The following is a 27,133-nucleotide window of genomic DNA, read 5'->3' as shown; positions in this document are numbered from 1 at the left end:
ATAAAGTGATGATTACAAACTCATGCACTTGTATTGTGGAGCACATTTTTATTGATCCTTCACACACACACACACACACACTATAGATGAATTCCCTCTTTATCTACACATCATGAGGTTCAGTGATTATAGCAGTTTAACGTTTGGTTTTTAGCTTGCGTTAGATTTTCTCGTAGTACTTCCTCTGAGAGCTGCCCGGTGTCAGTCCGTCGCTGAGCTGCATCAACGTGTAAAGTACATTAGATGAGGCTCCTGAATGGGATGTCGACGTCCTTCATTTGCTTTTCATAGTCTTCCTCAAACATCTTCGATTGCTCGGGTGTGAAATGGTTTTTCCAATCGCCCACTTCACCTGCAAAGAAACAAAAATACAAGAAGGAAATATGACAGTGTTAGTTATAGAAATAACTGAGATGTAAGACGCTACAAGTATCTGTTGCCGAACATAAGGGCTTCAACAGATTATTTCCCTCATTTGCCATTTGTCAGAAATCTTTTCCCAAAAGGCCAAAGCAGATGACCTCAAGCTGGTAATAGTTCAAAACTTTAAAGAAAGTCAAATTATTTCCCCACAAGACGAAGAAAACCAGAAAATGTTCACACCTGAGAAGCCATAACCAGCCAAGTTTGACCATTTCTGCTTGAAATCTCAACTACAGAATCAAATGGTGGCTGAGTAGTTTAATGTTGACAAATGAATTAATGAATGGACTCAACTTTTCAGCTCAATGGAACATTAAGGTTTGTTAAAAAAAAAATAAAAACAGCAAGCAGAGGCAAATAACACAGGCACCACTATGTGGCAGTGTTGGACTGTACAATGTTCAGGGTGCAGACGTACAGTCGTACAGTAATAGTCGTAGTGTAACAAAATATAAGTGAGTTCTGACTCTGTGAAGCTTTTACTGTTGAGTTGATGTTGACAGGGGGGAGTTGGTTTAACTTTACATCACATCAAAACATTTCATTTAGTCCTGGTTTGATCGTGAGTGTTTACAGAAGTGGGACAAGGTCAAATGGTTGATGTTTGAAAATGTGCTCCTGCATCATCATAATATCTGGTTTCTGGACAAGACTGAGGGCAGAGTAACGGCGGACACCTTTTCTCATGAAGGAGGAGATGGAGTTGTCGAACACAGAGGCCGGGATGCAGGAGTAGTTGGTCATCGGATTCTCCTTCATGCTCTTGAAGGACGTGAGCTCCACAATTTGACTGATGACCTCATCGGAGACCGACAGGTCCAGGTACCTCATGATGCGCTCAATTTCACGCCGGGGATTCTGGGGGAGTACATATGATGGTGGGAGGGGTTTTAATACAAAAGTTCAACAGGGAAAACGTGAAATTATTACAGTGTTATATTTTGGGAGTTGTTTTAAACTGCTCTTCAATATTTGGCCCCTGTTTTCTTATTAATCAGCTTATGTAAGGTGTGATTTGTTATATATATTCTCCTTACTTCTTTGATGTCCTCAAAGAAGAGGTACAGGATGTTCCTCTTCTCTCTCTCCGCCCAGTATCCTTTCACGTGGTCATACCAGGAGCCCCAAGACACTGTATGAACACAAGTCATTGAAAGACTCACATAAAAACAGCCAACTGTGTCTACTGTGCTATAACTCATCTTAAATTCAGATTCGTTAAAAATTAAATTCAGGTTCTTTAGAGTTATCGGGTTCAACCTTCTAGTGTTAATAAGTCATTAACTTATCTTTGTAGATCAGTTATTAACTTTCTGATGGTCATGAAAACTCCCCTCGACTGATGTTAACCCTTCCAGCCGTGCATTTGCTTTAAAAGCCCTGCACCAGAGGCTTTGTGTTCCCTATCTATTTTAACTTTTACAACGGCTGACAAGATGGTTGGAAAGTCAGTGGGTGAAGCTTTAACCCTGTAAGAGCGCATGGCCAGTGAAAACAAACTGAGTGCAAGGTTGACACATTATTACCTGATAAAGGTTATAAAACAATATTGTTGGCATGTGATTTACACATCTGGCAGCCATGGAGCAACATTCATTTAGTTTATAGTAAGAACTCTTGCTGTAAATCCAATATTCGTTTCCTTTTTAGCTCTGTTTTTGGTCGCCTCCAAATCCTGAGGGAAATATCTGGTTCTTTATCTGTTTAATGCTAAATAATAGATTGTTAAATGATTTATTAACCATTAGTAAAGACATTAATTACAAACCCTTGATAAAGGTTTACCTCAAAAACAGTTTGATAAACCAAATGTGACCATTTGCACCAGCTGGATAAACAAAAAATAATGTGGATTCCAAAGTCTGACTGAAACACGTCATGCATCGATGAGAATGACTAGCAGTAAGTTTCTGGAGGAAAATATGACTCAAAAGAAGAAATAAAAATATACCCCTTGAAATTCTGCTTGAAAATGTGACTTTTCTTCTGATTAACCACAAGCTTTTCTTCAGAGGTAAGTTATTAACTGGGTTAGAAGCTCTGTTCACAGAGAGATGCTCAGTTTCAATGTAAAATGACACTGAGGAATGTGAATTAATCTGCTTACACTCTCCACGCATGAACTTGTGGACGTAGCCGTCCCAGGGGCCCGGCTCCGGCTGGGTCATATTCATCTTGTCAAAGTGGAAGTAGCTCACCACATTGTCTTTGGCATTGCGTGCCACGTAGATCGTCTAAAGGGATTTACAGCAGCAATACAAAGAACAGGTCATTTGAGTAGAACATTGTATGGTTAACCTCTCACACGATTTACGTGCATTGTGTCATGTATCAAGAAGCAACACAGTTCACTGCAGGAGCTTCACTCTCAGCACAAGCTCTCAGGTGTCGAGTCTTACTTTGCACTTGTTTTCCCAAAATCCAGGAGGCACCAAATGAAAAGGAAGGTGTGTCTTGATAATTCTCGGCGGATCCATTTTTGACAGAAGCTCAAGACCTGAGACATATCATGATCAGAATTTGATTTGATGTGCAGGACCAATGTGGAGAATTTGCTTTGACGGACAAAAAACAATATCTTTTAGGTTTAAAGTCAAAGATAGAAACAATCAACTCCTAAACTAAACCACAAGAAAACTACCTGTATTGAAACATGTAAATAATAATCAAACACCCACATCATCATAATAACCTCATGAACACACACCTGAGGGAATGGGTGGGGGGGAGAAGATCTCCAGGAAAGGACTGCGGACGGGTGTCGGGGCTCGTTTGCAGAACTCGGCATCTCCGTTGTGAAGAAGCAGGTCAACGATCTCCTGAGTCCACGTGGTCCCTTGATTCCCCAAATCACAGAAAATAACACTGAACTGAATGAAAAAGTCCCTTGAGGGTTTTTGAGGAAAATTCTATCTGACACCAAACTGCCGTCGTATAGGTTTGTTCATTCAGGCCCAATAACAGCAAATTGGATTTTCCTCCATTTTAAGAAGTTCAGTTAGACGTCATTCTTCATTAGACATGTTACATCATGATTTAATTCAATTAATGTTCTTTTTACGTTTGTTTTGTCATCTGATTTGCTTCATTGCTCTTTGTGTTCTACAAACTTTGCTTCAGTGAAGGAAGAAAAGTTTTATATTATATATATTATACTACTGTATAATTATCATGACTGTTGCTTGACGTGTGAGCAGCATGTTCATTTGAACTGTCTCTTAAGGCCATAATGTTATTTATAAAATGTATTAAAAGCTGTCAATAAATGTAGTGGGGTAAAAAATACTATATATTTTGTGTAAAGCAGTAGAAGTTGTAAATACACAACCAAAGTACAGTAAGTGTAAATGTTCTTAAATGTAATACATGATGAAATGCCTTGTCCAGCACTGATAACTCACTCAGAGATTTACTGCATATGAACAAAGCTGCATCTGGCAGCAGCTGTCTCAGTACCTGCTTTGGGGTAGGTGGCGATGAAGATGTCCGAGGGGTCCGGACGAAAAGCCTGGATAGAGTCAAAGTTGTTGGCGATGTGGTTCATGAGAGGAATCCCTCTGATCGGGATGAGAGGGAAGCGAGTGATGGAGTCCTTGGCCTTCTGAATGGCCTCGCTGAAGGATACCTCTTCCTGCTCGGACATGGCTGACACTGTCAAGAGGAAGCCAAGAAGCAGAAGCTAAAATTCAACTGCAAAGTGAGCCAAGCAACAGCAGTGGGCCGGTTCCTCTGGGAGATCCTCTCTCAGCTGCAGCTTCCAAGCCTTTGTCAAACATTCACCGTTGACTTGTTTATCAATTCCAACGTGGGAAACCTCTTCCTGTTTGTCAGGCCCACGATCCTTGTGTTTGAATCCTGGTCACTCCTTCATGTGTGTCCTCTTGTGTCTGCTGCTCAGAACTGTCCTGGTTTTGTCTCCTCTTGCTTTAAACCCCTCTACAACATCTGCATCCAATAGCAGGAATCTCTCTGTAGTCTCTCCGGAAAACACTCCCTCCCGGCTGAGAGCCCTGGTCACTTCCTTACCGTTCTCCCCTTCGCCCCTCTGTCTATCTTTGTAACCGTGTGAGTGCTTGTTCCAGGTTCTTCTCTGTGTGCAATCCCTGAAACCTGCAGAGGCAGACCTACATTAAAGTGCCCTTGCATAACATTCCCAGTTACGTATGAATTCCACTTTTGTCCACAATACTATCCCAACTGCTTCCTCTGTAATTAGAGAAAGGGGAAAAGGGAGGGTCCTAACAGAGCTCCTGCAACTCTCTGAACATTTTCTCTGCTCGCGCCACAAATCATCACGTTACAACATGCAGTGGTCGTAGATGTTGGAACAGTTCCAACATGACAACAACAGTCATTGTTGTGTAACTGGTGTTTCAGGCCCTTTGCAATTTCTTGGTAAGGGGCTTGAATGTGTGTCACCAATAAAAACTATTTTTTTGCTGCTGAAAAACCTTTGGACCTAAACTCCATGACCTAACTGCTATTCCCATTTTAGCCTTTATTAGCCTAAATTCTTATATCTTGAGCTGCAGCATAGCTTCCTAGATATGTACGTATCATGTATATATGATATGCACCGATATGTATTCATACTGTATGTATTCATAGTGCTGTTTGCTCAGTTCATCCAGACGCTGCTGCTTTGAATTCACATTCCAGGAGTTCCATGCTCAAATTCCTGCCAAAGCTCTGAGAATAAGCTCAGCTCTGCAGTTCCCTGAAACATTATACACAGGAAGAGAAGAGCTTATTTCACTGGCTGAAAACTCACTGAGATAAATGTAAAGTTTAGAGCAACCTGGAAGATAATGTTTGAATTTGAATGCAAGTGCATGTTTACGAGAAAGCAAAGAGTTATAATTCACTTGTGTTTACTTGTGTTTCTATGGGAATAAGGAAAGTAAAAAGAAACCATTTTTCTGCAGATGAGTGTATTTAGCAAATTGATAATTTCTGATCTCACGTTCAAGCAACACTTTCTCATATCAGATGTAGTTCAGAGGCTCAGCAGCGTCTCCATGTGGAGGGAGGTTTGCTGAAGCACTGTGTTGATGATGGGTGCAGACAGAGCAGAAGATTCACACAGAACGTCAGAGCAGGAGGTGAAACGAGGACACGAGCGATGACGTTGTCAAGAGCCTGAGATAACACGAGGAATTATCTGTCTTAGAAACTGACAGGTTTTCTTCACTGAAGCAATTCAGGATTTTCCTTCCATGAGTTTTGAATTTAGTACAAAAAGTAACCATAATAGATGAGCATCTGTTTATAGTCCGCAAGATTACATTTATTTAATTTTGCACAACACCACCATACAAATATATTGACGCTCCGGTGTTTAATATCAAATAGATAAGTATGAAATTAATAATCTCATGAGTACATTGTATGAAATGTATTAATGAAACTGTAAATTGCAATTTAAGAATACATCATAATAAAATAATATCCCATCATTATTATTTCTTCCATCACAACAAAGTTGATACAGGCTGAACTGGATGTGAGAGGGTAGAAAAAGGAACAAACACGACAAATGTTGTAAATTACATACATATAAAGGTGGTTTTTAAAAAAGAATCTTATAGGGTTTTACAAATATTTTAGTTTCTAGCCTGTTTCGATTAAAGGTTCGATGTGTAGGATTTAGTGACATCTAGTGGTGAGGTTGCATGTTGCGGTTGATGACCCCTCCCCTCACCCTCCCCTTCCGAACATGAAAGAGAACATGTGGCAGCCTTCAGTTGTCATAGAAACTCAAAAGATCTTTAGTTTGTCCAGTGTGGGCTACTGTAAAAAAACATGGCCGCCTCCGTAGAGAGGACCCACTCCTGATGTAGATGTAGGATTCTAGGGTAAAGAAAACAACAATTTGTACAATTAAGATGAAAAACACTAGTAAAAACCTCACTAGCGTTATTTTATATTCAATTCCTGCCAGTAGATCCCGTTCACATAAATCTTACACACTGAACCTTTATATTTCCCAAATGAAGTTGTGAGTCTGAATCCAGTGAAGTTGAAAAATAAAAATGGTTTCTTGTCTTTTATGAGTTTTACGGCATCTTTATCCTAGAAACGGAAGTCTCCGTGACAACTTCCTTGGCAACAAGAAGCTCCCCAGCTGACGACATGTTCAGATAAATATTGTTCGTGTCGGGAATTTTAACGTTTAACGTTATTTTATAGAATTGTTTAAATCTGTTAACGCAGCTTCCTGTGACGCAGGGAGAACGCGCCAGCTAGCTGCTGCGTTAGCATTAGCTAGTCAAGCTAAAGGAGCTAAGCTAATACCCGCGGTGGTCGCCATGTCCCTGTGAGGAGATGAACCGCTGGGGTCGCTCCCTGATCGTCGCTCTGTGTGTGTGGGTCGCGAACGCAGCCACAGACTCGGGGGTCTCTTCGACCATCGGCCCGACCGATGGAGGAGCTGTCACCGCCGCGACCCCCGCTCCTGGAGGCACATGGGACCCCACCGGGGTGTGGACCACTCAGGTGACCGAGGCTGTGTCTCCTGGGGTGACCGAGGCTGTGTCTCCTGGGTGACCAGGCTGTCCCTGGGGTGACCGAGGCTGTGTCCACTGTGGTGACAGAAGCTGTGTCCCCTGTGGTGACCGAGGCTGTGTCCCCTGTGGTGACCGAGGCTGTGTCCCCTCAGGTGACCGAGGCTTGGTCCACTCAGGGGACCGAGGCTGTGTCCCCTGAGGTGACCGAGGCTTGGTCCACTGAAGCCGCCGCTGTGTCCACCGAGTCTCCCCCTGCAGCCACCGTCCAGCCCGAGGAGGCTCCGCAGGGTAACTTCCTCCATCATGTTTAAAACCCTCCATGTGTTTCTATCCTGCAGCGTCAGAACAAACAAAGTTCCTGTTGTGATGCTGGTTAAGTTTCCAACTCCATCACAGTTTAATTCATCCTGTTTGACTCCAGTCATCTGTTTCTAGGTGCTTCTGCAGAGCAATGTGTCTGTTTCAGACCTTATCATAATAAACATTATGTATTCGGAATGGTAATAATAATAAACTTTATTTACATAGCATATGTTTATATATATATATATAAGCCCTAGGATTCCTCAGAAAGTCTCCCACTGTTAATCCATCTTTGTTCTCTTTAGTGATCTCCCTTTAGATGCTTCTGCAGTGCTTTCTAGCAATTTGTACATTTAAGACCTTATTATATTAAACTTTATTTAGTTTTTCACTCCTGTTGAGGGTTGAGGACAGAGGATTGTCTCACCCTGTTAAGCTCTATGAGACAAATTGTGAATGTGGGCTATACAAACTGAAACCTTTTACATTTACATAGCGATACATTTACACATCTATCTTATGATAGTGACATAAGATAGACTTATTTAAATAAATAAATAGGATGAGTCCATGTGAATCATTTGTAAAAACCTTGATTAAAAAGAAAAGTTTTCAGAAGCTTCAGGCTGATTATTATGTCTCAGTTGACTTGGTATTTCTACACAAACCCACTAACACAAGTCTTTCCTGTTGTTTTCCAGCGTGTCTCTGTGATCTAACCCCGGGTTTCTGTGATATCGGCTGCTGCTGTGACTCGGTGGATTGTGGTGTCGCTAACTTGAGTACAGTTTTCACCGGATGTCCTCAGAAAGCCCTGTAAGTCCTGTTCCCCGCACTCGAGTTACAGCTCATATTAAACATTCAACAGCATGAAAACTCTTTTGACTTCACAGATCAGGAGTTTGCATTGAGAAATGGCTGATGTTCCGGGCTAACGTGGATTCATCTCTGGTCACTGAGACGGACTCCCTGTTTTGTGTCCGGTCTGAAGGTAAAACCATATAATAAGAATGTAATAAGGTTCAAATGATTTATTATTTAATAATATAAATAAGAATCAGAGATAAAGGGAGAACTTATTCCACAAGAGTTCATCAATAATCAACGTAAAGTTATTCCCCCATGTTTTTTCAACTTGTCCCAACAGATAAAGCAGCCAAGTCTTTCCCAGCTCTTCCTCCTTATCCTGCATTAGGGGCGTCGTACCACTTCTCACCACCAGCGCCTACGAGCAGCAGCCACAGCCGACCTTTCTACAGGGTAACACAAGATTTCTGTATTACACGTGTTGAACTTTAGAGATTTGAGCGTGCTAGTCAGTACCAAAATGACAATTGAGCGAGTATCTTTAAAGAATCAAATTCAAATAAGAGTCTGTTTTTGTTTTGTAGGTGGATGATGTCATTCAGACATCTTTCTCCAATACTTCTGTGAGGGGTCTCCTCCGTCAGCCGTCTCCAGGGGCTGCCGCAACGTTTTGTATCAACCGCAACCCTGCAAGTGAGTTCACTACAAATAACGTGTGTGCAAGTAAACTGCTGAGTAGTATCCCTTACATCTATATATACAATAACTCTTCATCTAATCACAGTCTGATTTCCTCTGCCTGTAGAGTTCTTGAGGTCTACTTCTCTGTCTTGCACCCGCATGTTGACGCCTCAGTCGTGTACCTCAGACCCATATCTCAACGCCCGCTCCTACTTCTCTGATTTAAGTCTAATCAAGGTCTGTAAGTCTTCCTGCTCAAAGATCTTTTTTATGTAGATAATTACTGTTGAGAATTTCACAGCAGAATCTTATCATTTTGTATCTTTTATTACAGATTCCATTTGCTGAGACAACACAAGTGTCAGACTTTCTGGTGAGTCGCACTGATTATACATATAGATCAACATGACAGTATGAGAATTTAAAGATAAATCTTTAGACATGAAGATAAATCCTCAAACCCCAATAAGACTTTTTGTCATAGAAAGTACGTTGCTGAGCTAACTCTGGTTTCAGATCCCAGTTACACCACTGTCTGAGTGGCCTGCACCAGTCCAACTAAACAATTCCTGTTTCAACGTGGTAGAAAAGGTGAGTAACCGCACAAATGATCCTTAATCACACATTTAATTTAAACATCAATCTAATCCCTGCTTTCTCGGACTTTCCTGTAGGTGGAGTTTGTCATAGGTTACACAGGCAAAGGAGAACTCACGTATGCAACTGTGAACATAGTCTTAGCTGATGTGGATCCAAATCAGCTGCTGTTGCAGACGCACTCTGTGCAGTTCCAGGTGACACTTTTAAAACCAAACACTCAAAATGAAATATGCATTCAAACACTGATAATATTGACATGTGTCTCCTGCAGTTGGTCACATCCAGCTCCTCTCCAGGAGGACAGACCCCAGCAGACGGACTCAGAGTGGGATCTCCTGTCATTGGTCGCTTTGATGGAAACATGGCAACTGTATCCTCACTATTTACATCATGAACATCTCTACCAAGGAGGTTGTTGTCATCGCAGTTGGTCTGTGTCTTAGCAAAATTACACAAAAACTACGGAACTGATTTTATTGTAACTTAGTGAAACGGTGGAGAATGAGCTGATGAAGAACCCAATAACTTTTGGAGCCGATTCATTCAAGGGGGTGGATCCAGGATTTTAAAGACGTTTTTCAACATTTTTGTGAATTTCTCAAGAAATACTGCAGAGATCTTTATCTGACGGATATCTATGAGCGTGTGTAATTTGATGCAGCTTGACTGAATCTAGGGGAACTGGCCTTGGCAGAGGTATGCACTCTACTTAGTGCAATTCTAAGTTAGTCATATTTTCATTTATCCAACTCGCTTTAAAGTCAATGATGCATGGTGGCTCCTTGACAGTGAGTTAGCTGACCACGCTGAGGTCTCAGGGTGGGGAGTGTTCCATTGATCCCAGCGGACGAGCACCAGTCCTCTTCCCATACAACATCATCACTGGCTGCACATTCAGGTGAATCCTCACTTATATCAGCTCTAGTTTTAACTGTTTTCTTATGCACGAGGGAGCAGAGTTATATTTCATGTTCCACAAGTCATTTCAGTGTCTCCATGTGTTGTCTAGTTCTCCATCGAGAGACTGCTCAGAGCTGCGGTCCCAGATTTACGGGATCTTGCAGGGACTTGCTACTCCTGACGAGATCGCCATGAACTCAGGGTCCCAACTGAGCTGGACGAGAGTCGTCACCCAGGAGTGTCCTGTCGACCCACAGGTACAGCTGAGACAGGAAGTTCGATTATTTCGAGTGTTTTGTTTTTATGACAGCTGGCCTCACAAAGTCTACAGTGTTTGAAACTAGGAATTGAAAATCATTAGATTTGAATACGGTTTTTCGTGCTCCTGCCCTTTTCACAACATTTTCCTTTGTCTCCTCTCTCAGGAAACATGTGAGTCAGGCTGCCTCCTCCCGAACTCGCTCTCTATCCAAGTGCTGTGGGCTCGCCAGGGTCTCTTACACCTTCCCCAGAGCTACATCCTTGGGGCCAAATACATATTCAAGTGTCGAAAATTCAAGGTGAACAAGTTAAAAAAAAAAGTATTCTTTTCTGTGCAACACGTTTCATGTCTGTAGTATTTAAATGTCCCAATCCTCTCCTGCCATCTCTTCTTCAGTGTCCTGTGTCGTCCCCTCTCGTTCTAACCACCGACGTGACGTTTGCCGACACCACAGTTTTCCCCAACCCCCCCAGGGGCACACCTCAGCCCAGCTGGAAGTTTCCATTTGGTTTCTTCACTAGAGGCACCGCTGAGCTGGACGGCCACGTTGTTATTAACCGGAGTGACACTGAGCAGGTCACATGGAGCTTAGTGCTGTTCACTGTCATGTTGCTAACAGGATTAGAATTCTTCACGAGGTAGCTGGAAGATAGATGAATGTTTATTTTTTTATACAGAGGCATGAAAATGTTCTGCGTCATCGCAAAATAGCATAATATGTGTTTTGTAACATTTACAGAAATAAATAATTTTTTACAAGACAGCTTGTGAGTCGTCGTTTCACTGAGGTAAAGACGCATTTCGTGCACACGGCTCCTCTTCTCTCTCTTCTTTTTCATCTGGTTGGTTTCTGTGCGTTCTTCTTCCCTTTTGTTCTGTGTTGCGGACGTACCGGAGGAGATTGACGACTGCAGCGGGGGTTATACCTTGCAGACGTGTAGCGGAACCCAGCTGGAGGATAAAGCATATAATTAATTATTTAATTTAGATGTGATAGCACAAGCGTTCGTTCAATTTAGCAAATTAAGAGTGCAAAAATATAGGCTCTTCAAAACTACTTTTTAAAAGCATTGGAAAATCCAAAAGTTAGAAGTGAACAATAAATACAGAACAATGAAGGTTCCGACTCACAGTGCTGGGTCGAACTCTGTCCAGGATCTCTCTGACCTCCTGAGACAGTGACACCGGCAGAGATAAATAGTCAATGTCCTGTGGGAGAGACATGTTCTCCTCTTTCTGAATTCTCTCTATCTCTTTCCTCTGCATGTCACAGTGAGGCTTGTACACAGCTGCACGGCAGAGAGGAGAGATGAAGAATGCCAAGGATTATGTCAAACACCCCATCACAATGAATATGTCACAGGCGTTAATTCCTTGTTGCCTTGAGATACCAAAATCAGCTTTTACCCTCTATCTTGAGTCTCTGTGAGAATTCTAGGTAAGATGAAAGGCATTCTGGGAAGGCGGATGCCAGCATTTCAAAGGACGCGTCGTTGTACTGCAGCAGTTCCACGCCACTGAAAGAGAAGTCGTACAGTGACAGTCGGCACCTGCAGCTGAATATAGACGTACCTTTGACAGTAACGTGAGATGGAAAGTCAAACATGGTCCATCGCACTGGTGACTCCACTCACCTCAGCGTCGTGTTCTTGTTCTCACTTATGCAGACGTCGGGCAGCTTTTGTCTCCACTTGTGGGTGGACAGGGTGAGAGTCTGCAGGGCTGCGAGCGCGTCCTGCAGACTGTCCCTCACTCTCACAGCCTCCTGGTAACGCAGAGGGGACACACAGCCCACCTCCTCGAACCCTGACAGAGGAGAACGAGAGGAGAGAAACTAAAACACAGAAACCTGAATAACAGTTGTATTAAGGTGTTTTAAGAATCGCTGTTGATTTCAGGACATACAGATAAAGTTTTTATTTGACTAAGTTACAACTCTAGGCTCTGAAGTGTTATCGCACCGTGTGCTGCTGCTGTCCCAGACACTGTACGCACCTTTCAGAGTGAGGCGCAGGTCGGCGTTGTCCGGCCTCAGCAAGGTTCGAAACTCCGCCCGGCTGGTGAACATGCGGTAAGGCTCCGTAACGCCTCGGCTCACCAGGTCGTCAATGAGAACTCCGATATAACTCTCTGTCCGAGACAAGGCCAGTGGAGAGAGGTCGAGTGCGCAGCGTGCAGCGTTCACACCCGCCCACAGCCCCTGCACACACACACACACACACACACACACACACACACACACACACACACACACACACACACACACACACACACACACACACACACACACACACACACACTTTACTCAGGTTTGAATAGCTTAATTAGAGAAATCTAATCTTAATCTTTCAGTGCACTGCATATACAATGTCAGAAAAGATTGATAATTATACTGGTCCCGTCTGCTGAGCTCTGAGTGGTCATGTGTTTCTCCAGCCTGCTGTAAATCACCCTCAGTGACCACGACATAAGACTTTAAGACTAAATCACTGAACACGTCATAGATGTTGGCAACAGATCAAAGGTATCCAGTCACAGAAAGAACTCATCAAAAGGGTGATTTTGTGTTTTAAGACTTGCTTAATATAAAGAAATCAAAATGCAGGTATACCTGTGCAGCAGCCTCCTCGTACCCTGTGGTTCCGTTGATCTGACCGGCCAGAAACAGACCCTGGGTGCTCTTCACCTGTAGTGCAGGGCTCAGCTGAGTGGGACACACAAAGTCGTACTGGACGCCATAACCTGGAAAACCCAAAGACACAATATCACAGTCCACTCAAGATGTTTGACTGTCACATCCATAAACTACTGCACAAAACCAGCAGGTAGTTTCATTACACTGTACGTCTCTCATTCAGGAGCGACTGAGCTGTGCCTGAGAGTAGACATGCTGTGTCACTGTATTGGAATTGACTGTAAACCACTTTTAGACAAACAGGGTTCAGTCAGTTTACCAGGTGTGTAGATCTCAGCTCTGTGCAGGGGGGGGATTTCTCTGATGAGGCGGAGCTGTATGTCGGGGGGCATGGTCATGGACAGACCCTGTGGGTACAAGAGGTCGGAGGTCACCCCCTCCGGCTCCAGCCACACCTGGTGACTCCGGCCGGGGAAGCGCAGCACTCGCGACTCAATGGAAGGGCAGTATCTGAGAGAGGAGAGAGAGGAAGCCAGGAGTTATTCCTTTTGACTTTCAGAGAGAGTGAGAGTGAGAGTGAGTGTGTGTGTGTGTGTGTGTGTGTGTGTGTGTGTGTGTGTGTGTGTGTGTGTGTGTGTGTGTGTGTGTGTGTGTGTACCTGGGACCCTTGGTGTCTTCATGTATGTGATGGTTGAGATGAAGACTCTCCCTCACCACTCTCTCCACACCAGGAGTTGTAGTGGTCAGGTAACAAGGCAGCTGCTCTTCAGGCTTCAAAGATATTAAATTCACAATGAATTTATTGATAAAATAAAATCCATCCTCGGTAAGAGGACTTAATCTTAATCTTTACCTTGCAGCGTGTGTGCTTGTTGAGGAAGCTGAACGGAGTTGGATGACTGTCAGCAGGATGAAGCTGAGCCAGGGAAAGGTCGACTGAATCCTTCACAATCCTGGGAGGGGTGCCGGTCCTCAGTCTGCCTGTCCTCAGCCCCAGCCTCTCCCTCAGCGTGTGGGACAGCCCAGCGCTCGATGGAGCATCTCCAATCCGACCCCCGGGGGACGTGGTCTGGCCCATGAAGAGGGAGCCAGACAAGAAAGTACCAGTGGTGAGAATCACTGAGCTCGCTGAGATCGGGTGGCTTCCATTTACTGGGAAGACGTTGAAAGAAGTGCGAAGGGATTACAAACTGATGAACGTACGACATCCGACAAGGAGGTTATATTTTCAACCCTCTCCTTTTATTTGTAGGTTGGTTGGTTTTTAAGATAGATTACACAAAACCTACTGGATGGATTAGTATTTAACGGCATTTTTTTTACATTTCCACTCATGTATCATTAAACCTTAGTTGTTATGAAGGAATAAACGAGTTCAGGACATTGACAGATATTTGTCTTTTGCTCCGTACCCAAACGTATCCCAGTAACTCTGTGGTGTCCCGGCTCCTCTGTGTTTGGTTCTGTTACCAGCAGCTCCTCCACTGAACCTTCCAACACCGTCAGCTTGGGAGTGGACAGCAGCTCTGACTGAACCAGAGACACAGAGACAGTTAGAGACATTTTTAATTCATTCAAAGGGCACAATCCTGTTTGTGCTCTACTGAGTGACATTCTAATTTACACCTGTGTACGTAATACCTGAATGAATTCCCTGTAGCGCTGGCGGTCCAGCTGAGCCCTCGGGCCCCACACAGCGGGGCCCTTCCTGCGATTTAGGATGGAGAAATGGATCCCGGCCCAGTCTCCTGCTCGACCGCACAGCCCGTCCAGAGCATCTACCTCCCTCACAAGCTGGCCCTTCCCTACTCCTCCCAGAGACGGGTTACAGGACAGAGCACCTGAGAGGACAACGAGGGACGGAGAGGACTAAGATGATGAACAGCTGCTAGTCAAGTTCCCAGTGCACTTGTTCTCCCCAAACCTCAACAGAATTAGATGGACAGACTGCACGAGACATGTTTTCTCACCTATGGTGTTTATTTTCTGCGTGACCAGGAGAGTCTCCGCTCCCACTCTGGCTGCTGCTGCTGCCGCCTCTGTCCCCGCGTGACCGCCACCCACCACGATGACATCATACTGCTGCCTGGCGAGGTGACCAGCCCGTCTGGAAACCAGGGACAGGAAATGCTGCAGGGCGGGGGGCTTCTTCTTCAACATGTGAGATGTGAGCCTGCTGAAATCAAGGTTAGACAGTCAGACATTTTAATACAAGAGATAAAGAAGACACTGATTTAGTACCACAATGGACACGTGGAGGCCCTGCATAAGCAAATTAAGTTAATAAAAACTATAACGGTTATGCAAACTCAAATGGTTCCTTTAGAAGTGTCACATTTCAGTGCATAAGGCCTGACAGGTAATATCTGATATAACTACTTTATATGCTGAAGTGAAAGTACATGGTGTACTTTAAAGTGAAAAATAACATAAAGGAAAACAACGATTGAGGAACTATTAAAACAGTATTTTTCCAACTAAGCTAGATGTAAGACCAGGTAAACATTTAAAGGGGCACTCCACAGAAGTACCACTCGGTTGTTGATATTTTCACTGAGAAATTAACAGACTAATTGAATGTCTGGGGTTTGAAAGAAATCCGTATTTAAGAAGACACGGTTTGTTGCATGATGGGAAATGTAGGCCTGAGCATTCATGGAAGAGTGTTGTATATTTTCATATTATTGCTCTTATCATGTGTTCTTTTTAAATTAGCACGTTTGTTTTTAAATGCACCAAAAAGGGGCAGTGTTGTATGTAGTGCTCATGTTTTATTCACTCTCCACAATTGAAATCCACAAAGACTGACACAGATATGATATAACAGATAGAATAGCAGGCACAGCTTCCTGGGGAAGTGTGTATAGAGGTGATTGTTCAACATTAAAACACAAATCAATCCAAACTGTGTGAGTTGTGTTTAAGTGTTGATCTACAAAGTAAATAAAGATGATGAGATTTCCCATTTACCTTTGAATGGTTTCACATGGTCACACATGCAACACTAAGTATGGATCCACTGTATCTACTGAATTACTTACAGTATACTTACACTTCCTGTGGCAGAAGACGAGTGAAGCCTTTACTCTAATCTCCAGCTTGTCGGTGGAGGAAGGTTTTCGATAAGATCAGGATTCTCGGGACATTTTCACAAATCTCCTCCTATGTGACATAAACGCTCTCTACGGCGGCCGCCATGTTGTCTGCAGCTTCCTGTCGTAATAACTGTAGTAGAGACTCGCTCACCTCTGCCGGGTCAATGTCGGTCCTTGTGGGTTATTGATGCATTTATTTAATAGAATAAAATAAAAAACAAAGCAAGAAACAAAAGTGTGAATTCATGAAACTGTTGGATTGTAGTATCCAAGTGATTTATTGGAATAGGGAAGAACAACATGTGGTGTGTTGTGCGGCGGCTGCCACGTGTACAGTAAACACAACGCATTCCGGGTTCGCACCAGATTAAATCAGCTTCGATCCGATATCGATTCGATGAGCACGTTATTTTATTATTTTTTTCGCGTACGCGCGCTCGCCAGTGGGTCAAAGGCGCACGCGCACGTCAACGCCCCCCTCCCCCCCTTTCCAGCCGGTTCCCAGTCAGCCGCGCGCGGATTGAGTCAAGTGAAACTACCGAGAGGTGGTGTCGACCGACCGCTGCGGGTTTTTCAGCGAGAAACCTGGAGAAAACACGACTTTCCCGAGGCGACTAAGTGACGGCGACGACCCGCGAATTTGTACCGGAAGGGTCAGCGGCGGCGGAGTCGAGGCGACCGAGGGGAAGAAAGTAAATCCTGGAGGGAAAGCGCCCGAAGTGAGCCCGGGGATCAAAGCTAATGCTAACCGAGCTAGCCGCCGCTAAATAATCACACGAAAACTCGTGTCGTGTTTTCGGTCCCGGGCTTTGACACAACCTCCGCGGTTACACGCCACGGAACCGGGGGGTCGAATTTGTTTAATCGGGGGTTGAATTTTATTTCAATCGAGGCGTTTACATTTTAGGCCACAAGCGACCGATACTCGCTCGGGCAAGATTAGCTACACTAGCCGGGTCGTGTTGAGGTTACGCCGGCTCTTCGCTGCTCGGGACGGGCGATCGTGTTAAACCGAGTCCGCTGCTGAAGCGACTTCACACCGGGAGGTTTCAGTGTTTATAAGTTAGCGAACACTTGTGCTTCGTGATGCTGAAACAACAGCAGCAAGCCGGCGGAAGGAAAGCATCGAACGGAACCTCGGGCCCCGCCGGTATGTCTTCCCCAGTCAGCGGCACCAACAGCGGCAGCAGGGCGCCCGCCGGGAGGTAAGCGGGTTTGGGGGAAGTCGCGTCAGGACAGTCCGGGGATCGTCCTGTGACTCCTGAGGCCTACCGGTTAAAGAGCTGTGGGCGTGTCCCAGTAACAGAGGGGGTGGGGGGAATCCTCTTCAGTCCAATGAGATGAGTCCGTGCTAGATTGACAGTGGAAGGGAACCAATCAGAAGGCTCGCATGGAGCCCAGGGTGATAAAGTGAGGCGGGTTCAAGCGAGGTGAAAGCAACTGGCAGCGAATCAGCACACGAGCTGCACAAAGTTTATCTGGCCTGTCAGAGTCAGGGCAGAGGCGATAGCGACTGAAATATGTGCAAATAACAACAACAACACGTCGGTGCAGCCAAAGAGAACTTCAGGTTTAGATGTTCCCGTCAACACGGAAGTGAGCTCAGGGCCCGAACAAGGTCACACGTGGTCTCGGGCTCCGAGATTCGCGTGTGTTTACTGAACTCTTGTCAGCTTTGTCTCTTTGTTTTGTAACCGTGTCCGTGGCTCGCAGCGGTGCCAGCCCCGTGTTTGCACTCCTCCATGAAGCTGCGGTTCATATCCACATTGATTTAATGATGAATCACTTGCTCTCAAACCTGGTTTCCTGGTTGAATCTAAGCTGCTGACGTGTTTAAATGCGCCCCCACCCCCCCACCACTTTGTTTCTTGAAGACGAGAGTAGGTAGATGGAAGCCCAGCCCTGAAATATGACAGTATCTATAAAGGCAAAAACACATAATAAGAGATCCTAGAGGACCCATTGTGAAGTGTTGATAGTTTTTTTTAAACTACTGAAGCTCTAAGCTTGTTAGTTTTCCCCCAGCTAGCCCCATGTGGAATGTGACACTGACTTGACAAGCTTCCAAAACAAGTTTTACTCCTTTCACATCAAAGCGGACGATCGTGTTTTAACCGTGCGGCTTTTTCTCTCACAGGAATCGACCTTCTGCGAAGCCATCATTCCAGTCATCTCCAGTGAGTATCCTCAGCCAGAAAAGTTGGGCCGTGAACACACAACACATTGTGAGCAGTGGTCAAACCCGAAGGGCGATTCCCATAGAAATGTCTTATTTTAGACCAATCTGAGTCTCACTGTCTCGGTTCAGTCCATCACCTTTTAGATTTAAGTAGAAGTAACATAAATAATTGATAAGTTGTAAGAATTAGTTTTGTAAGTAAACATAATTCAAAATATATGGATCAGGCTTCCTGCACGTCCTTAAAATGTCTTAAAGTAAAATTTTACAAATAAAAGGTCTTAAATTAAGATTGGGGTTGTCTCAATGTAATTACTCATGTTTCTACCAGACTAAAGGAGAATAATTATTATAATGGGTTAAACTAATGCCTTTCTAATTAACCTGCTAGCTAGTTTAGAACATGGGGAAATGCAAGTTAAATGATATGTGGCTTGAGAATAAAGTTTTCTTGTGGTGGTTAAAGTCTGGAAATGCCTATGAAGCAAACTTAACTGTGTGTCGAAAGTCTTGGGACAGTGGGGGTCGAGGCTTTTGATAGACAAAAATGTATTTACTTTGAACGTATTTCCATCCCAAGTTTGTTCTTAATTTTAAATTACAAGTGGTAATAACTTAGTCTACAGTTTATAGCTGTAGATTATATGAAACTACAGTCAAATCAGTTATATTGGATAAATAATGAGTATAAATAAACCTGTGACGAAGGTCGATAGGAAGTTTTCTAAAGCGGGTTAAACGTCCATTCAGTAGCGAGCAGAGCATCATAAGTGGGTCTCTTGTATAAAAGAGGCCACAGGAAGTTTCTGTAATTCAACTCTTCACCTTGGAGTTGCCTCATCCTAGGAATGAATTGGCTTACTGTATGTAGCCATAAACACGATGTCATAATGATTTTTGTCAGTATTAAACCATGTTAATTTAAATATAACGTTTTTATGCTGTGTCTTTGTGAAACTTTAGTTTGGTGGTAACTTTATGCCTTTTCCATCTGCAGGTTTTCGAGGGTGTGTACAACAATGCCAGAATGCTTCATTTCCTCACAGCTGTTGTGGTGAGCTTTTTGTCAATGTCCTTCTCAGACCATGATGATTATTCCAGAGAAAATGGCAGCTGATACATCCCCTGGGACACTAGTCATAATAGTTAGACATAAGATGTTGTGTACCTAATGTACAGCTAGCTTTTCGTATATGATCTTCTGTGTTTGTCCAAGGCTGTGAAGGGTTACAGCAAGTGTCAGTGTCTATTTGACTGTAAAAATGCAATTTAACACTTTTGTTTATGATGAGTCAGGCTTTAAATCTGTCTCTCATCCGTCATTGTGAAACTTGTGAAGGATACAGTATAGTATACTTTCAACTCTGAATTTAAGTTTGGTATCAGATCTTTTCCTGGATAAAATTGTCCTAATAAAGTCTTTCATCTCTTTCAGGGTTCCACCTGTGACATAAGAGTGAAGAATGGCAGTGTATTTGAAGGCGTTTTCAAGACTCTAAGTTCACGGGTAAGAAACTCATAATGAGCAAACACGCACGTCCTTTGGCCAATTTAAGGAAGCACTACAAACAGTCAGTATAATAATAAACTCCTGACAATGTGGCATTTTGTTTAGTTCAATCCCTGCTCGGAAAGTTCACATAGTCATCAAATTTCCTGTGCCCTCTTAATGTTTCCTTCTTAGTGTGAGTTGGCTGTGGATGCTGTACACAAACGCGGTGAGGAGGAGGGACCAACGTCGGTTCCGCCGCGGAGGGAGGAAATCACAGACACTATGATTTTCAGCCCTTCCGACCTGGTGACAATGATCTGCAAAGATGTCGACCTCAACTTTGCCACAAGAGGTATAAACACACAAATGCAAACTAGGGGGGGGGTTGAGGTAAAGGTACATTGAGGTAACAAACACAGGACCGAGATGCATTTGTATCAGATGTATATCGTTCTTTCTAAAGAATAGAAAGTAAGGATTACATTTTTGAACTCTTAACAAACTTGATTTATAGATTGATTTAAGTTTTGGAAACATTGATCAGGTGCACAGTACGAGTAAGGAGTTTAGCCTCTACTCCAATCATTTGTCAGTGTAGACTGACCTAAGTTGGCCTCTTAAGGTGAAAATAACATAACGTGGTAAAAAACTAAAGTAATGGTTATGTTTTAATGTTTTCTAAACCAAATGCAGGCAAATCTAACCAAAAGAGACTTTTATTAATATAATCTTGTCTTGTCTTTGATTTTTAGACACCTTCACAGACACAGCCATCAGCTCCACCCGCGTCAACGGAGAACACAAGGAGAAGGTGTTGCAGAGATGGGAGGGAGGAGACAGCAATGGAGAGAGTTATGATCTGGAAAATGATGCAGTGAGTTAAATTGTCTCGGACACACAGACACACCAGCTAACTCTCTAATGACGGAAATGCCCTTTACACCCAGGACACACACGAAAAACACGAGTTGATTTTTAATTTGATATGCCGCTATAACTCAATCTTTTATAAGCACTTTCGCTAATAATTCTCAATATTCTAAAGCACTTGTAATTTGACTAACCCAGTAATCTCGTGTTTTCTCCTCAGTCCAATGGCTGGGATGCCAATGAGATGTTTCGTTTCAATGAAGTAAAATACGGAGTCACATCAACGTATGACGCCAGCCTCTCCATGTACACGTGAGTTTCCATAATGTGAAATTTAGTTTTTAACTATTTGTACCTTATTGTATTATGTATTTTTCTGTAAGTAAATTGTTGGTAAGGAGATCAGTAAGGAAGTAGTTGAAAGATCGTGTTAATCTACAATTTCAAGCAGGCAAGCTTTGATTTTCAGAGTTGAATGTGAGCAGTGACAACCTTCACATATCTTCCCTAATGTACATGTTGCATCAACAGAAGATAGAGTAGTTTATTCTATAATATTTTTGTTTGCATCTGTTGTGTAAGCACAAATCAAAAGTGAAGATCTGTTTGTGCTGTTCCTGTCTTTACGTGGTACTGTTCAGCAGCTAGGTCACTGTTGCCTTGGATTTTATAGTTAAAATGGAGAAAATGTTTGGGTTAATAAGATTTTGATTTCATGTTTTAAGGTTTTTGTGCTTTCTCTAAATTTGGTCCAATCTTCTCCCTTGCCTCCAGTGTGCCACTAGAAAGAGGAAACTCTGATACGTTTCGGCAGAGGGAGGCTCGTGCTGCTCGTCTGGCCAGTGAGATTGAATCAAGCCCCCAGTATCGCCACCGCGTCAACCTGGAAAACGACGAGGGCAAAAGCGAGGAAGATAAGTTCAGTTCTGTGGTGCGGGACGGCGGTGATCGGGAGAGGGGCCGCGAGAGCCCCCGTGACAGAGACCGCGAGAGGGGACGAGACAGCCCTGGAGCCAGTACCAGGTGAGGGCGGGGGGGTTATGTTTGTTTGTCAGGCAAGTAGCTCTGTCAGGTCTCACCTCATTTCCTGGTGATTTAAATGGTATTGACTTAAAAGTTCAGGTTCATTCTTGACTGTGGAAACAGCCATTGTCAAAGTGATCTCATTTTAACGTCCATCTTTCAATTTTATCACGTAATCAGTTGAAGTCGTCAAACTCTTATCTGCTGAGGAAGATCAAAAGCTCTCTATCAGATTCAGAACATTGACTAAATACACTTTGAGGGGAAATTGCTGTCAAATGCTGTTTCCAAGGTCAACAAAGGACTTTGATAAATCAGCTTCTCTCATCATGTTTCTTTGTAAAGCTTGTATTATAATTTTTTGTCCCCTGTGTGTTGTTGCTGTGTGTGATGTACTTCCTTTCTCTTCCAGGGAGGGCAAGTACATTCCATTACCTCAGCGTCAGAGAGAGATGAACCGGGAGCGTGAGCGAGCTGAGAGAGGTCCTGGCGGGCCTCCACCCCATAACCGTCTCAGCGGAGGTTACCGCTCCAACCCTCCATCCTCCTCTTCCCCCAGACCTCCACTGCCCTCTGGTGCGGGGCCACAACCTGGCGTCTCTCCCTCAGAGAGAAGCAGCCCTCTGTCGGGCCGAGGCGGTGCCTACGCCCCCCACCACCCACAGGGAAGTCCCAGCCCAGGCCCGGGCTCTGCCCCTGCCAACCCGTACACACCTGCCTCTCCTGGTGGACCAGCACCTACGCTGGCCTCTGCTTCAGCTGCCCCCTCTCCAGGAAGCCCCCCTGCCCCACACGGACACACAGTCCCTCATTCCCACTCACTCCCACACTCGCTTTCTGATGCTGGCAGGCCTGTGAATGGAGGTAAGTGTGTGAGCTTGTGTCAGTCGGTATTTTCACAGCAGCCATGCATGCTGCTATGGCTTAAGTAAGAATTGTCGATGGACTTCAAGGAGCATTTTCTCTTTTTGTGTTTTACAGTCTCTGCTAGAACTTCCCCTAAAGCCCAAAGACCTCCACAGTCAAGCAGGACCGCCCGTTCTACAAACTCACACAGTCAGTCCACAGGTATAAGTTGCACACAAACCCAGTCACCTGTTGTTATGAAATCTTCTATATTATTATTATTATTATTGATGGATTTTGCCTAAAACTTGCTCTTTTTTTTTTCTCCCTCCCGTCGTTGCAGCTACTCGCTCTCCTAAATCAGTCTCTTCCCAGGACCCGCCTTATTTAGACACATCATCTGTCTCCCTGCCTCCCCAGAAGACATCTGGCCCTGCTCCTCTCTTCCCTGTAGATGGTACTGTCTCACCTCTCGCCCCCTCTTCTGTTTTTGAAGTTTAAAATCAAAGTCAAAATCATTTGTGTTCTCTAATGACGTGAGCCTTTTTGAGAAAGTCACCTCGTAGCAGTAAGTGACAAATTTCAACAGTGGAATCTAATCTTGCTGTTTTTCTTGTCATTGCAGTGAATGAGATTCTTGGTGCAGCTGCAAAAGAACGTTCAGCTGAGAGTCCCAGCAGCACAGAGGAAAGCAAGACTAAAGGTGTGTGTGCAAGATTAAAAAACACAAAATACTGGAAATAATTCTTAAAACTTTACCTAATTGCATGTCCCATTTGTTTTCGAGTTTTCAGAATTTCACATTCCCATTAACCTTGTCTCCTCTCTCCTCACCAGTCCCCTCAGTGCAGCAAAGGTCGCAGATCGAGGCGCTGCGGAAATTTGGCCAGGAATTCAGGGTAAGAGTTCAGTAGCCTCTCAGTGAAGTGTGAAATTAGAAAATCTGTGACCAATCAAGTGGTCATGTCCTGAGACATCGACGTTTGTCTGACAAATTACTCACGTCTTGTTCATTTCATTGTGACCATTACCAGTAATGACATGGCACTGGATACTGGTGGGCCCTACTCGAGCTTTACTGGGTACTTTAAAGCTCAGTCTCGAGGATTTGTTACAGATATAATAACATATGTTTGCCGTGTCTAAATCATTTTCCATTTTTGCTATCACCTCCATCCTACCCGAATACTAATTGTTTCAGCTCTTAATTACTTTACTGTCTTTTTTTCCAGCTCCAGCCGAGTGGAGGCAAATCCAGCTCTCCAGCAGCAGCAACCCCTCCTGCCGTCGGTGATGTTTCCCAGCCCGGCGCCGCCAAACCATCGGACGCTCACCCTGCTTCAGACCCTAAATCTCAGCCTCCAGCTGCCAGTCCTGCTCAGCCACAACCTCAGCCTTCACCTGCTCCCTCTGAGGACCCCACCAAGGACACCACGTCTACACCTGGCCCCACCACAGCACCTGTCTCAGACAGGCAGTCACCAGCCGTCCCACAGCCAGCCAGGACCCCGGGAAGTGAGGACGGCAGGTCTGAGTCGACGGAGGGTGTAGCAGAGTGAGTTTCAAGAAGGATTAGAGCTGTGTCTCTAAACAGTTTGATTTATCTTACTTGTATCATTGTGGTTTTCATTTCTAAACACATTTTTCTTTATGTCCTCTAGCCAAGTAAAGAAATCAACCCTAAACCCCAACGCTAAAGAGTTCAACCCTATTAAACCTCAGATGCCTATGGTAAGTCAATTCCTGTTTAATCCCAGAGCTGTGAGTGCAGAGAGTACTTCAGTGATGTTGTATGAAAAATGAAATGTGCTGAGATCCCTGTGTTTCGCTAAGTGACAAGCAAATGTATTAATCTGTGGTTGTGTGATCTTGCAGACGAAACCCAACACTGCACCCACTCCACCTCGGCCAACTCCTCCAAGCCCAGTGGTCCTTCAGCACCCAGGTGGACAGGGGCCCCTCTACACCACCCCCTACCTCTCTTACGTCTCGCAGATCCACTCTGTGCAGGTACACAGCGTTTAGCTTTTACTAAAAACAAACTATTGATTAATAAAAAATTTTTTGTTCAACTCTCAACAGAGCATGTTTTGTCTCGTGTCGACCTCTCAATCATTTATTTTCAGCCACCACCGATGTACCAGTACACCATGTCAACAGTCAACCAGGGAAAATACCCCAGGACCAAAGGTAAATGTTGTTGTATGTCTAAAAAAGGGTCATTATCAAAGCTAGAAACACACTTCAGAGATCCCCATTTTATACATATTTATTAGTAAATGACCTCTTGCTGTTCGTTTACCAATATGTTAAGGTTGCAGCATTTGGACCTTTTTAATGTTTTTGTTGCTTTGACAATTTTTCCTCTCCTTCACCAGGCTCAGTAGTTGCTCAGCGCTCTGACCATGGTACTTCAGGGCCTCAAATGCTGCAAGCTGCAGCCTCAGCAGCCGGGGCCCCGCTGGTAGCATCCCCCTACCCTCAGTCCTACCTTCAGTACAACCCGCAGCAGTACGGCCAGCAGCAGGTCATCCAGGCCATGTCACCCTACCCTGGACAGGTATGATGTCTAAACCACTGGTTTTAAATTGTGTGTGCATTGGCATTAAAATAAGAATAATCTGTAGGGGGGGGTATATAATTCTGAAAGCTAATTGATCAACAGAGTAGTATCTTACCCTCGCATTAAAAAAAAAAACAAAAAACATTGCTTTATTTGTTATACTCTTTTTTCTCCCCCTCTCCAGCCAATGTACTCCATGCTGCAGAGTGGAGCCAGGATGATAGGTCAAGGTGGGGGTCCCCATCCACAAGCTCTGGGACCCCCAGGAGGCCCTCAGTTCGCTACACAGGGAGACGGCTCTCAGGGACCACAGCAGAGCATCTATGGTTAGTGGAACAAATCTACAGAGCGATGAGAGTTGGTCTTTCTCTGAGGTTCAGAATATTCACTTTTCATCAGAGGCTTGAAATGTATTACGGAGGAACTGACAGTCTTTTCCTTCCAGCTCAACAGTCCTTCACCCACCACACGGGCGCAGTACATCAGCCTCAGCCCTCTAGTACCCCGACAGGCAACCAGCCCCCTCCCCAACACTCTGCACCGAGCCCAGGACAGGTGAGCTACCCCTACACGACTATTGGGATTTAAAAAAACTAACTTTGAGGTCAAGAGAAGTAGCAAGGACGCAGCAATTTTGGTTTATTTATGATCTCTAACGTTTTGTGCTCTCTTCCTGTAGAACGCCCAGGCAGGCCAGCAGCAACAGTCCTTGTACCACTCAGGTCCTCTGTCAGCTCCCACCCCCCCCAACATGCCGCCAGGCCACACGTCACCCCAGGGCTCGTACCCCATTCAGGGCTACAGCATCCACAGCCACCAGGGCATCCCACCCTCATACCCCCTGGGGCAGTTAACACAGGTATGGGCATCACTGCACATTGTTGGCATTCATTATTTTATTTTAATATTTTCAATTGAAGTTCCATCTTGACCTAAACTTGTCCATCTCCTGGCCGCCCCTCTCTTCCAGGCCCACGTACAGGGAGCCATGTCAGGTCCCCACCACTCGGGGAACCACGGTCAGCCCCAGTTAGTGATGTTGCAGCCGCCTCAGCAGGGCCCCGGCTCAGTGCAACAGCACCAACAGCACGGACCTCAGCAAGGAGCACACCAGCACTTCTACATAGGACATCCACAAGGTACGAGACACGACAGAACCCCAACCCCTGCCGGACTTTGTTTAAAGTGTAAGATTCATAATGTCACTGTTTGTGTTTCCTCTCCACAGCAATGCAGGTACAAACGCATCCTGCTTCCTTCCATCCACCTGGAAACTAAACCCCTCCAGAGCCCTCGACACCACCCCACCCTCCCTAACTGCTCCCCGGAATGAGCCCCGACATCCCCACTACTTGTTGGATGCGAGGCCCAGACTGAACCGGACTCATACGAAAATCAGACTGACAGGATCGCACGGTGGAGAGAAGAGGACTCAAGTCTCCCAGCACCTTATTCTTCAGCTATATTGTTCTTCATCGGCGTCAGCCCAAGATGAGGAAGACCTTTTTAACGCTAAAGATGATGGTGGCAGACGGCAGCAGCGGCGTCAGGACCCCCACCCACCCCGCTGCCATCCTGCTCTTCTTTCCAACTTCTTCCCTTTTTTTAGACACGGGGCACCTTGCTTGGCGAACCAGTCGGAGAGGAACAACCAACAGCAGACACTTCTAGCAATGTGTTTTTAGCCTTGTGGGGTTTTGTAAGTACCATAACACAAAACACAGACTGTCGCAGGATCTCATGAATACACCATGAAAGGAGGGATTTGAAGACGAGAGGGGATTTTTAGCAAATAACTTTTCTTTTTTTTAAACTTGATCCAGTAGTTAAACCCACCCCCTTTACCCTTCTTCTCTCCTGTAGAAAAATATAATTAATAGAAAAATGGACAAGTTGGACAAAAAAATATTAAAACATCAATGACCAAAAAATAAAGTTTTCAACTCAA

General features: G+C 44.5%; 4 protein-coding genes across 7 annotated transcripts; 2 read left to right on the top strand and 2 right to left on the bottom strand.

The window, feature by feature from the left end:
• Positions 1-28: 28 nt before the first annotated feature.
• Positions 29-4,656, bottom strand: sult1st6 (sulfotransferase family 1, cytosolic sulfotransferase 6). The gene is made up of 7 exons (XM_035145664.2): positions 3,880-4,656; positions 3,131-3,259; positions 2,823-2,920; positions 2,531-2,657; positions 1,461-1,555; positions 1,101-1,281; positions 29-352 (listed from the first exon to the last, which is right to left on the bottom strand). Exons 1-7 carry the CDS (start codon positions 4,064-4,066, stop codon positions 240-242), a joined length of 930 nt encoding a protein of 309 aa, XP_035001555.1. The 5' UTR covers positions 4,067-4,656; the 3' UTR covers positions 29-239.
• Positions 4,657-6,520: 1,864 nt separating this feature from the next.
• Positions 6,521-11,245, top strand: LOC118100475 (tectonic-3-like). The gene is given in 15 exon segments (XM_035145645.2): positions 6,521-6,957; positions 6,959-7,217; positions 7,934-8,048; positions 8,126-8,223; positions 8,380-8,492; positions 8,624-8,732; positions 8,845-8,957; positions 9,055-9,093; positions 9,237-9,311; positions 9,395-9,514; positions 9,592-9,690; positions 10,118-10,218; positions 10,330-10,477; positions 10,646-10,780; positions 10,879-11,245. Coding segments are annotated over 15 exon segments (1,980 nt in total). The 5' UTR covers positions 6,521-6,747; the 3' UTR covers positions 11,125-11,245.
• Positions 11,126-16,660, bottom strand: mto1 (mitochondrial tRNA translation optimization 1). 4 transcript variants are annotated; one of them, XM_035145644.2, is made up of 13 exons: positions 16,159-16,660; positions 15,088-15,293; positions 14,759-14,958; positions 14,530-14,647; positions 13,971-14,269; positions 13,776-13,888; positions 13,437-13,627; positions 13,094-13,224; positions 12,478-12,682; positions 12,117-12,288; positions 11,890-11,999; positions 11,614-11,771; positions 11,126-11,433 (listed from the first exon to the last, which is right to left on the bottom strand). In XM_035145644.2, the coding sequence occupies exons 2-13, from the start codon at positions 15,275-15,277 to the stop codon at positions 11,263-11,265; spliced, it is 2,058 nt and encodes a 685-aa protein (XP_035001535.1). In that variant the 5' UTR covers positions 15,278-15,293; positions 16,159-16,660; the 3' UTR covers positions 11,126-11,262. The 4 variants fall into 4 exon arrangements, with proteins under 4 accessions (XP_035001535.1, XP_035001534.1, XP_035001533.1 ...); XM_035145643.2 differs by having other exon boundaries at positions 15,088-15,290; XM_035145642.2 differs by having other exon boundaries at positions 16,170-16,660.
• A 49-nt stretch (positions 16,661-16,709) lies between these two features.
• Positions 16,710-27,133, top strand: LOC118100471 (ataxin-2-like protein). Its single transcript, XM_035145635.1, has 23 exons — positions 16,710-17,417; positions 18,350-18,389; positions 19,389-19,445; positions 19,827-19,898; positions 20,076-20,235; positions 20,636-20,757; positions 20,974-21,065; positions 21,528-21,776; positions 22,189-22,640; positions 22,758-22,844; positions 22,966-23,079; positions 23,248-23,325; positions 23,460-23,521; positions 23,855-24,177; positions 24,284-24,353; positions 24,498-24,632; positions 24,749-24,812; positions 25,001-25,182; positions 25,370-25,511; positions 25,631-25,740; positions 25,865-26,044; positions 26,156-26,324; positions 26,414-27,133. Exons 1-23 carry the CDS (start codon positions 17,299-17,301, stop codon positions 26,461-26,463), a joined length of 3,129 nt encoding a protein of 1,042 aa, XP_035001526.1. The 5' UTR covers positions 16,710-17,298; the 3' UTR covers positions 26,464-27,133.

The sequence above is a fragment of the Hippoglossus stenolepis genome, chromosome 21 (genome assembly GCF_022539355.2).
Source record: "Hippoglossus stenolepis isolate QCI-W04-F060 chromosome 21, HSTE1.2, whole genome shotgun sequence".
In the NCBI taxonomy this organism is placed as follows: Eukaryota; Metazoa; Chordata; class Actinopteri; order Pleuronectiformes; family Pleuronectidae; genus Hippoglossus; species Hippoglossus stenolepis.
The sequence above is the reverse complement of the archived record's forward strand: the minus strand, read 5'-3'. Positions and strand labels throughout refer to the sequence as shown.

Excerpts from the sequence above, each read along its gene's own strand:
- sult1st6 (XM_035145664.2), bottom strand. The coding sequence starts at position 4,066 with ATGTCCGAGCAGGAAGAGGTATCCTTCAGCGAGGCCATTCAGAAGGCC. Across the intron at positions 3,260-3,879 it reads CGCCACCTACCCCAAAGCAG|GGACCACGTGGACTCAGGAG; the intron begins GTACTGAGACAG and ends TGGGGAATCAAG. Across the intron at positions 353-1,100 it reads CTCCTCCTTCATGAGAAAAG|GTGAAGTGGGCGATTGGAAA; the intron begins GTGTCCGCCGTT and ends GTTTCTTTGCAG.
- mto1 (XM_035145644.2), bottom strand. The coding sequence starts at position 15,277 with ATGTTGAAGAAGAAGCCCCCCGCCCTGCAGCATTTCCTGTCCCTGGTT. Across the intron at positions 13,889-13,970 it reads ACAAGCACACACGCTGCAAG|CCTGAAGAGCAGCTGCCTTG; the intron begins GTAAAGATTAAG and ends ATATCTTTGAAG. Across the intron at positions 12,289-12,477 it reads CCTGCGCCTCACTCTGAAAG|GGTTCGAGGAGGTGGGCTGT; the intron begins GTGCGTACAGTG and ends CTCCTCTGTCAG.
- LOC118100471 (XM_035145635.1), top strand. The coding sequence starts at position 17,299 with ATGCTGAAACAACAGCAGCAAGCCGGCGGAAGGAAAGCATCGAACGGA. Across the intron at positions 20,236-20,635 it reads CCTCAACTTTGCCACAAGAG|ACACCTTCACAGACACAGCC; the intron begins GTATAAACACAC and ends TTTGATTTTTAG. Across the intron at positions 23,326-23,459 it reads AGAGGAAAGCAAGACTAAAG|TCCCCTCAGTGCAGCAAAGG; the intron begins GTGTGTGTGCAA and ends TCTCCTCACCAG.